At 31.8% G+C, this 10,363-nt stretch overlaps 1 protein-coding gene and 1 pseudogene across 1 annotated transcript; one reads left to right on the top strand and one right to left on the bottom strand.

Moving 5' to 3' along the window:
• Positions 1-2,554: 2,554 nt before the first annotated feature.
• On the top strand, positions 2,555-4,340 carry LOC120264713 (annotated as a pseudogene).
• Positions 4,341-6,497: 2,157 nt separating this feature from the next.
• LOC120265797 (pathogenesis-related protein 1-like) lies at positions 6,498-7,241 on the bottom strand. Its single transcript, XM_039273763.1, has 2 exons — positions 7,025-7,241; positions 6,498-6,918 (listed from the first exon to the last, which is right to left on the bottom strand). Exons 1-2 carry the CDS (start codon positions 7,197-7,199, stop codon positions 6,623-6,625), a joined length of 471 nt encoding a protein of 156 aa, XP_039129697.1. The 5' UTR covers positions 7,200-7,241; the 3' UTR covers positions 6,498-6,622.
• Between the last annotated feature and the right edge of the window lie 3,122 nt (positions 7,242-10,363).

The raw sequence follows: 10,363 nt of genomic DNA, 5'->3' as shown, positions 1-10,363 counted from the left end.
AGAGGACATTCTTCAAGAGAATTATTTTAGAAATTCCGCCATGTGGAATTTATATCATAAGCAGTGTAGATGTGATCCTATTTCTGGAATGACATTTTGTACTTCTTTCCTGTCTTTAGGAAAAATTTATCCTCTCTTATCCAGAATGGGGCCTCTACTCTATTTTGGTTGGACAATTGGGTCAAGGGTCATGTACCGGCAGACATATGGTCTCATCTCTTCCAGTTAGCCCAATGTAAGGAGGAATCGATCAGGGATTTTATGAGCAGGATGTCTGTGTTCCCCTTGAATGACTTCCCAGCTTTGAGCAACCTTACCAATGACACCATTGTGCATCTCTCTTCTGCGAAGGATGAAAAACATTAGAATCTTACGGCTAATTAATGGAAGGTTTTATGTGAAATTGTTCTACAATTTCTTGAACGATGGGGATTTGCGATGTCATTGGACACCTGTCATCCTGAAAGGTGTTTGCCCGAGAAAGATTAACCTTTTCAACTGGCTAGCTCGAGACAACAAGATTTTGACTCTCAAGAACTTAGCCCTGCGTAGATATAATCTTTTTCAGATTACCACTTGTGTGTTGTGTCACATAGCAGTTGAGACCGCTGATCATCTCCTTCTCCATTGCCCTATTGCCTCACATATCTAGAACTACTTTGGACATCTTTTTGGGGTCCGTCATTGTCCTAGGTCTCTCAAGGACCTTTGGGGAGTGTGGAGGAGAAAGGTGGTGATCGAAATCAGTAATCCCATTTTGGGATATGCTGAGTGAGGGCTATCAATTGGAACTTTGTCTCGAAAGAAATGCTCGCATTTTCACTTCTATTTGTCTTTCGACTGGGTCCATTATTATAAATATTGATTGTATGTTACTTTTATGGTTCAATGCAGCTTTGGATTCGAAAAAGGAGAAACTTGAGGAATCAATGTCAAAGATCAAGAGAAGTCTGGATTTTCTGACAACTAGAGATATGGTGCAGGATGCCCCGTCGTCGAGACCTTATTCCCTGGGCAAGGACTAGTTCTTTGATGTCTTTGTACCCTTAAAGGAACTCCCCTTCCTTTAGGTTCTTCTCTTTCTTTTGGTTGGTTTGTTGTCTTCTTATCCCACTTCTGGTGTATTTTTTTATAGAACTTTGGCTCCTTTTATGTTTTTTCCTGTTCTGGCCTTTTATTAATAAATGTGGTTTATCCACCTTTTAAAAATAAATATTGAGAATTAAAAGCACCTAAAATTTTAATAAAATTTGCCGATTATATTAAAAATGTTTATTATTATTTTTTTATTTTGTATTATTTTAGGTAAGATTTTTTTTATAATAGAATGTATAAAGTGTTTGTATTATCGTCAAACAACTAGGTATAAACCTTAGTACATTTAGGATGAGGGTGTAATGTTTGATATGAGTTATCTATTTTATAAAAAAATAATAATTAATATTTTATAATTCAGAATGGACTTAAAGAGTATTCCATTTCCATTTATAAAAACTAAAATAATCTCCATGGGCTTTGAAACATTATAATTTAATGTCTATAAAATTTTATCTATATTGAAATTACAATATAAAATTATTTATCCCAAAATAAATCTCAATAATCTCCCTCATTGTTATAACTATATATATAGTATACGTCAATTGCATAAGTTCATAGAACATCCGCACTTGATAAAAAAAAAGAGATTGATGGAGACAGATTAATGGGGTACTTGTGAACAGTTCCATAAATAGTTCCAAAATCTTGTACTGGATTAAGAAATAGGTAGTTGGGTGCTGTGTTGTTTTTTATAATTTGTCCGATCACAATCTAATGATTCAAATTAAAATATTATGCATCCCATTTTTCACTAAAATACCAATAATACTATTCACAGTACAGTAAATTTTGGATGAAAATTGTAGTTTGAATTTGAGACTATTGGATTCAATCCAACAGTTTAATACCAAAGTTTGTTGATACAAGATCTATAAACGTTCTTAGATACAAGAACGTTCATAGCAATGCTATTATATTTTGTTTTTCATAGATGTTTTAGAGAATGCAACCTCATATATATATATATATATATATATATATATATATATATATATATATATATATAATATTTCTTAGCAATGCTATTTAATTTTGTTTTTCATAGATGTTTCGACTCACTAGTTTTCAGGAACCACGGTTCAACACCAATGTTCATAGATACAAGATCTACTAACATTCTTAGAGGGCTCCGTCTCATATATATATATATATATATAATATTTCGTAGCAATGCTATTTAATTTTGTTTATAATAGATGTTTTGACTCATTAGTTTTCAGAACCACGGTCTCTAAACTAATTCAAGAATACTAGGTTATCCTTTCACGCAGGAGAATGATCCTCAACTTGAGGACCACCCCTTATTTTCACCATTCATGCATCTATAAAAACCACCTTCTTCTAATAATCAAACCATCCATTGGATCCCTCTCCACTCTTCCACCCTCCAAATAAACTCTCTTCTTGTGCCATTGGTTAGGGACCTTGCCTAATAAGCTCTCCCTCCCTAACCATGGCCAAGAAGAAGCTCGCCATCATCGGTGGCTCAGTTATCCTTCTTGTCGCCACTGTCACTGTTATCGTCATCACTCTCACTGATAAAAACCCCAATGCACCATCTCCGACCGCCTCCACAAACAGCTCAGGCCAAATCAAGACCTCCGTAAAAGCCATTCAAAACATCTGCCACCCAACTGATTACAAACAAACATGTGAAGAAACCCTTACCGCGGCAGCCGGCAACATTACCGACCCAAAAGAGCTTGTAAAACTAGCCTTCCAAGTTACTAGTGACCAAATTAAACAAGCATTGAACCATTCCACCCTTCTCTTAAATGCCGAGAAGGATCCTTTGAGTGTTGGAGCTCTTAAGGATTGCCGTGAAGTTTTTGGCTATGCTGTTCAAGATCTTCAAGATACAATTGATCGCTTTAGTAACTTCGATGCCAGTACGATCGACAACATGGTTGACGATATTAAGGTGTGGCTTAGCGCCGTCGTGACTTACCAAGAAAGTTGCCTTGATGGCTTCTTGAATGTCACTTCCGACGCTGGTCAGTCTATGGCTGCCGCTCTAAACATTTCGAAACAAATGTCTAGCAATGCATTGGCCATGGTAGACGGGTTGGGTGCACTTATCGGTTTGATCAACATTCCGCAGTTCAACAGGAGACTTCTTGCTGAGGCGAAGACTGGAGACTTCCCGTCTTGGTTGTCGCCCGGTGGTCGGAGTCTTCTTGGCATGTCGCCCTTGCAAATGAAGCCTGCTGTCACAGTCGCTAAGGATGGCTCCGGTGACTTTAAAACCATCAGTGAAGCTCTCCAGGGAGTTCCAAGAAAAACCAATACAAGTTATTATGTGATTTATGTCAAGGAAGGAGTCTACAATGAGTATGTCGAAATCAGCAAAGATATGCTCAATGTGTTCATGATCGGCGATGGGCAGACAAAAACAAGAATTACCGGTCACAAGAACTATATTGATGGAATTAACACTTTCAGAACGGCTTCGATGGGTGAGAACTGAGAAGTAAACTATAATACAAATAGATAAAATGCCGACATGCTAATATATCAATTTATTTGTTTGTTGCAGCTGTAATTGGCGATGGATTCCTTGCAAAAGATATCGGGATGGAAAACACGGCCGGACCTGAAAAACACCAGGCAGTGGCACTGAGAGTGAGCAGTGATAGAGCAGTGTTCTACCAATGCCAAATGGATGCCTATCAAGATACATTGTACGCACATGTGAAAAGACAATTCTACCGAGACTGTACAATCTCCGGCACCGTTGATTTCATCTTCGGTGACTCTCCATCGATCTTCCAAAACTGCAAAATGGTAGTGAGGAGGCCAATGGATAATCAACAAAACATTGTGACTGCACAAGGAAGAAAGGATCTCCGCCAACCTTCCGGCATTATCCTTCACAAATGCAAGATCATCGCAGACCCTGCGCTCTATCCATTGAGGCACACTATCAAGAGCTATCTCGGTAGGCCATGGAAGCAGTACTCAAGAACTATCATAATTCAGACTGAGATCGACGATCTTATTGCCCCCTCGAAGGGTGGTTACCTTAGGTCGGGAGATTTCGGTTTGAATACTTGCACATATGCGGGAATTGGAAAAACACAGGTCCCGGATCAGTGACTGATAAGAGAGTGAAATGGAAGGGTATCAAGAAAATAAACTACACCAAAAGCGAGCAGGTACTCGGTGGAAGATTTATTCAAGGACACTTATGGCTGCCGGCGACCGGAGTGCCGTATATGGCCAATTTTGTGCAAAAGTGAGGAGAGGCAACCAACATCAATTAAACATCCATGTTTGATTATACTTTCAGCAAAAAAACAAAAAAATACACATTTAAATTTTTGGGGGAAGGGGTTTTTTGTCCTTGTGATTTCCCTCAAAATTCATTTCCATTCAAGTTCTTTGTTGATGTTCCATGCAAATCATATACAATGGATGTTTTCTTACTTCTTCTAGTGCTTGTGGCGGTTCTTTTGAGAATGCTCGTCTTATTGCTGGTTGGTATAAATTTTTACATGCCATGACATAAGCTAGGAAGCTTCATTCTCTAGGAGAAATTGGAATTAGCTTAGAATAATTTGAGAATTAGAATTAGTATGTATGTAAGATATTTTTGAGATTATTGTCCAAAGTTTTTCTTTATAAAAGTTATAAACCACTAAATTTATTGAAAAAAATTGCCCAAGAATTAGAATAGATACATTTATAATCTAAATGAGAAATCGAAATTAGAACAAAGATACACATAATATAAGTGGATCGTTGATATTTCTAAGCTACTAAAATTTATAAGTTATTCTTTTTAACATCTGAATCGGTAGAGCATGATTTAAACTAAATATGCCTATAATTTGAATTAGCCTGTATGAAAGACAGACTTAAAAATAAATAAAAATTAATTACATTTTATGGACTTTTCGGTGATTAGCCCCTTAATAATAATTTAAAATAATATTTTATGATATTTTAAAAAGCATAGTATCAGTTAATATAATAGACAAATTCATTAAAAGAATTGAAGATACCTTGACTAAATAAAGGATAAAATATATGTAGACCATTTGGATCCATACCTTTACATAAAAAAATTATACATATATATATATATATCTTAGAAAAAGCTCAATAGTTCAATTAAACATTTTTCATATCTTAAAGACTAAAGACAATTCCGCCTAAAACTTTGAGATCTAATTGTAGTTTAACATATAATAATACAACATGATTGATATATTATTTCTTCAAATATAATATATTTGATTAATTAATATCAAGTCCCTCTTCTAATTAAATCCTATATAATTATTTTTGTAACTCTTTTCTAAGGATTTTTCTTTGAAATTTTAAGTCCATGATTATACATTTGTGCAACTCCTTTACTATAAATAAATAAATAAATAAATAAATAAATAATAAAAAATTCCTTCTCATATGACAATTTCACTCTTGCACTGCCACGAAAATAAAGTAAACATATGAGCTTATCTTGTTGAACATTAATATACAACCACCAATTAGAATGTTTGATGACTAGTAAAAGGCAAAAACCACTTCAAAGTCTAACTCTCAAGTTCATAGTCTTTGCCTGTCAATATCAACATCAACCTCAAAGAAGAAAGTAATAATAATAATAATAATAATAATAATAATAATAATAATAATAATAATAATAATAATAATAATAATAATAATAAATAAATAAATAAATAAATAAAAATAATGCTAACTCCTACGTCAAGTCAATTGATTTTTTTTTTTAAAGGAATGGATATTTCTTTGAATCATGCCTTATTATTTAATAACAAAAAAAAGAAAAATCGAAAAATTAGACCAAAAGCCTAATAGTCTCTCTCGCGTACAATCAGTGCTAACATTGAAATACTCAGAGGTGTATAAGAGTTAATTCTTTGGTTTGAATTTTTGATATCATTTTTGTTATAAAATAAAAAGACATTAATAATAATTTTGGAGCTCCGGTGACCGTTCCGTTTTTTCTCCTTTTACTTGTTATTCATGTTGTAATCCTCTCAGTTTTCTTTGTACTCTTTCTTTAATAAATCGTGGTTTATCCTTTTTTTTTAAAATTTTTTTAGCAGATAAAATTAATAATATTTTTTTAACAAAATAAAATTAATAATAGTAGTTTAACTTGTAATAAATTGATAAGAGTAAAAATTGTGAACACTGATAAAGTAATTTAAATGAAAAAAATTTGATAAAAGTAATGTCATACATATATATTTGTGGTTTTTAAAAATAAATAAATTATAAATACATTAAAAAACGTGGGGATGACATATATATATATATATATGTTACACTATTTCTTTGATAAATATATTAATGATGATCTTGGTCATTAAAGGTGGAAACTAATTCAAAAGATGTTTAACACAATCAACAAATTATTTCTTGTGAACAAAACTCAATAAGAGACCCGCAAAAAGCTCAAAAGAAAAAGTCCATAAAACTTAATGTGGACAAATTATTTATAATTAAACATCATCATCATCATGATAGACCATAAAATTAAATCCATGAGTTAAACACAAACGTTGGGGTTGGCCAAGAGATAATCATCACAAGCTTTGATAATTCCGGTGATCATCTCCTTCACCTTCTCCTCCTCATCTGATAGTTGGACTCCGGTGAGGAGTTTATATGTTGTAGTCATTTTGAAAACACTCTTTCCATTGTTGATCGGTATAAATTTAAAACACCAAGATGCAGACTCAAGTTTTGTCCCCAAACTAATCCCTTCAACAAGACTTTGTCTTAGCTCAAAGTTTACAGCATCAAGAAAATCAAGACGCTCCTTCATGTAAGGAAAAGGAAATCCTGCATATGGTAATTTCATATCAATTAACACATTTATATAAAATTATTATTTTTTTTAATACATGTAGTTTATCTATTTTTTCAGAAAAAAATATTAATATCTGACCTGGAGTAAAGATGATGTGTCTAATACTTCCAACACCACCATCAACATGGATAGTACTAGCGCTCTTGATAACATCAGGTAGAATCTCATGACCGATCAAATGCAACCCGTGGAGGGCAAGGTTGAACATCCGGAGGGCCGACACCGAGCAATCGATTTCGATACTAAAACTCATTTTTGGTTCTTCTTTGTTTCAGCCTTAGCTAATTAAGCAATGAGTATAAGTATGTACCCAAGCTGTTAGGTGATGATAGGCATGTATATATATATTAAGATGATGAGGGGAGGTAGGTGGTGAATATTCAACGATGCACAAATTCAAGATGATTCAAACAATGTGCAACTTTCATATTAGAGTACAATTTTGAAAGTAAGAATGTGGGATAATGAAAGAGGAACACTTTGGACTTGAATGTTTTTTTTTCTCTTTTTCTATAGATTGGAAAACCTTGAAATTACATATATATATATATATATATATCAGCATAGAATTTTATGTTTCATGTATCTCATGATAAAAAGGATTTTTTTTTCTTAAGTAACTTCGCAATTTTGTTCTTTACTGATTAGGGTTAATGCAGATGATAAAGATTTATTTTTGAAAAATAAAAAATAAAGTTGTAATCACTTTAGACTTTAAACAAATTTCCACTATGTGGTGGGCGCTTGTGGCCCACCTTAGCGGCCCTATTTAATTGGTTTAACCCGCTTAATTGTTTATGCCTTTGGATTAATTAAAACTTTATCAAGCTTTCAACCAAACTTTTTTATCGATAAAAAAATAAAAATATTTTTGATTCTTTTTTAGCAAATGTGGTTAACCCAAGTGACAAGAACATACACAATCATGGAGTTAATATCTTAATGCATCTACGATGAATTAAGGTTTAAACCTTCATTAGTAGAATATAAATATCTTATATAAAAGACTCAATATGAATAATATATGTGGCCGTTGGTTTGAAAAAATTTAGATAAATAGTGCTAATGATTTTTTTAATATATTAATAAAATAGTTATATATATCCGTACATATGTGCATTTAAGTACGATAAATTATATATATATATATATATATATTTTTTTTTTTTTCTCTCACAGCAAAGTCTGTTTTATAATATATATTTTCTCGTGAAAATTTCATTTATATGATCAGTTTCATATAAAATGTTGACTTTATTTTGGAAAAATACATAAAAAATTATTGTGTAATTTATTGGGGAAATATATAAAAAATTGGAAGAACCATTTTTTGGGTTGCAATTTTTAACATTTTCTCTCTTTATAATTAAAAAAATTAATTAAAAATTTATGACACCTACTATCCCTATTAATTCTCTCTTTCTCCACCTCAATCCTCAACCACCCTTTGCTCCCAACTCGTTCATTTATATTATATATATATATATATATTAATACTATATTATATATATATATACCTTTGACCAATAAAAATTGTTTGATTTCATTTATTTATTTTTCAAGAGTATATGTATTACCAAGAATTAATTGATGATACATTCCATCTAAATATAAGAATTAGATTGTAAACTTGCCTCCACATCAGCGAATCTTTTAACTCTATTACGTCAAGCGTATTTTAAACTTAGACAATAAAAATTTTACAAATTAAATTTCATTTAGTATGGGTAGTGTAATTATTGGACCAAAGGCCTTTTTTTTTTTTGGTCTTTTATTTTTATTTTTTACTCTATTTGTAAATTCAAGTTGGCATGCATAGAATAAATCCTAAATTCAATAAATTTTTTTTTTGAAAAAAGTGAATAAACCACAAATTTATTAAAAAGGAGTGAACATGGAGAAACAAAGTACAAAAGATAAGAAAACAAATAAAGAAACAAAGCAGAAAATTGCTATCCTCACCAGGGATGAGGAGAATAGAGTACATAGAAAGCAAAAAGTGGAGGAAAGAAGAAGAGCAATCTGAAGCCGGCGAAGTCAGCCCATAACTCAACAAATCATTTATTATAAATGAAAATAATAAATTTTGAAAATGCTGTCGAAGATATTTTTACTATAATTAACTATAGGGGGGATGGTTTGGTGAATGAATATTCAACAATGAACAACTTTCATATTATATTACAATTTTGAAAGTGAGCATACAACATGTGGGAAGAGAAAGACTTTCATATTATAGTACAAATTTGAAAGTGAGCATAAAACATGTGGAAAGAGAAAGGCTTGAGTAGGAATGTGTTTTTACATATATACCCTTAGACAACTCTTGAATTACATATATTCTGATAAAAGTTTATGCAACATGAATAATCTTGATAATTATGCAGGGGTTGGTTGGTAAATATCCGTAAACATATTTAAAAAATAGAAGAAAAAAAGAATATAACTTGTCTTTCCAGCAGCCGTATTTTTTATTTATATTTTATGCTTTTATGAACAATAGAGGACCATTGACAATGTTAATAATTCATTAATTAATAAAAAATGAAGAATATTTGATATATATATATATATATATATATTATGGTTATAGACTAGTCGTTTGCAATGAAATCCATGGAGGGTCCCTTTTAAATATTAATAACGCAAGTGGTAAATCACTATGAAAACATGAAATAGGGAATATTTATACATGTACTTGTGGTGAAATTGATTTGATTTACACTTCCAACACCGCCACAGTGCTATTGCAAATATATATATATATATATATGCATAATTTTCTTTTATAGAGAGTGAAATTGATTTTCATGTCACTTTCAATGCTATCATCACTTTGAATAGGGCTCTTAATATGATTATGGAACAATGTTTAGGGTAAAATTGTACCATTTGAGAAAAACGGCCTTGAACATATAATTGGTAAAAAAAGAATTTTTAATCTCAATCGTCGAATTTATTTTAATATATTCTTTTTAGCTTGAATTTTTAGCTACTAAGCAAGAATAGCTAATTGATTAATTTTTGTTGAAAGATCTCGAGGAGATGATGGATATATTTAGAAGTTTATGATGGTGATGTAGTTGCATAAAATTCAAAAATGAATACCATTCTCTTGTGATCTATTGATTAGAAATATTGTTTTCTTGATGTTGAAGAGTGATTTATAGAGCCTAAAATTCATAAGGGTGGTATGTGGCCATTTAGTCTTGATGCAAGACTAAGGCGTGCGTTGCATCTAGTCCTATTGTGTACATATAGATAAAAATAAATGAACGAGTTGTATTACACTTATTACCTTATTGTCAAGGTCTTCTACAAGGGTTACAAATTGACATCTATCGAGTCTCTCATGATCATGTCTCGATCAGTTAGTCAATCATGTGTTCAGTTTGAGAGGGAGTGGGGAGTTATTGT

Source organism: Dioscorea cayenensis, chromosome 7 (genome assembly GCF_009730915.1).
Source record: "Dioscorea cayenensis subsp. rotundata cultivar TDr96_F1 chromosome 7, TDr96_F1_v2_PseudoChromosome.rev07_lg8_w22 25.fasta, whole genome shotgun sequence".
NCBI lineage: Eukaryota > Viridiplantae > Streptophyta > Magnoliopsida > Dioscoreales > Dioscoreaceae > Dioscorea > Dioscorea cayenensis.
Note: the sequence above shows the minus strand (reverse complement) of the source record. Positions and strands in the feature narration are given on the sequence as shown.

Bases quoted from the DNA above. Each gene is read 5' to 3' on its own strand.
- LOC120265797 (XM_039273763.1), bottom strand. From the start codon at position 7,199: ATGAGTTTTAGTATCGAAATCGATTGCTCGGTGTCGGCCCTCCGGATG. The intron at 6,919-7,024 runs GTCAGATATTAA...TACCATATGCAG, and splicing joins ACACATCATCTTTACTCCAG to GATTTCCTTTTCCTTACATG.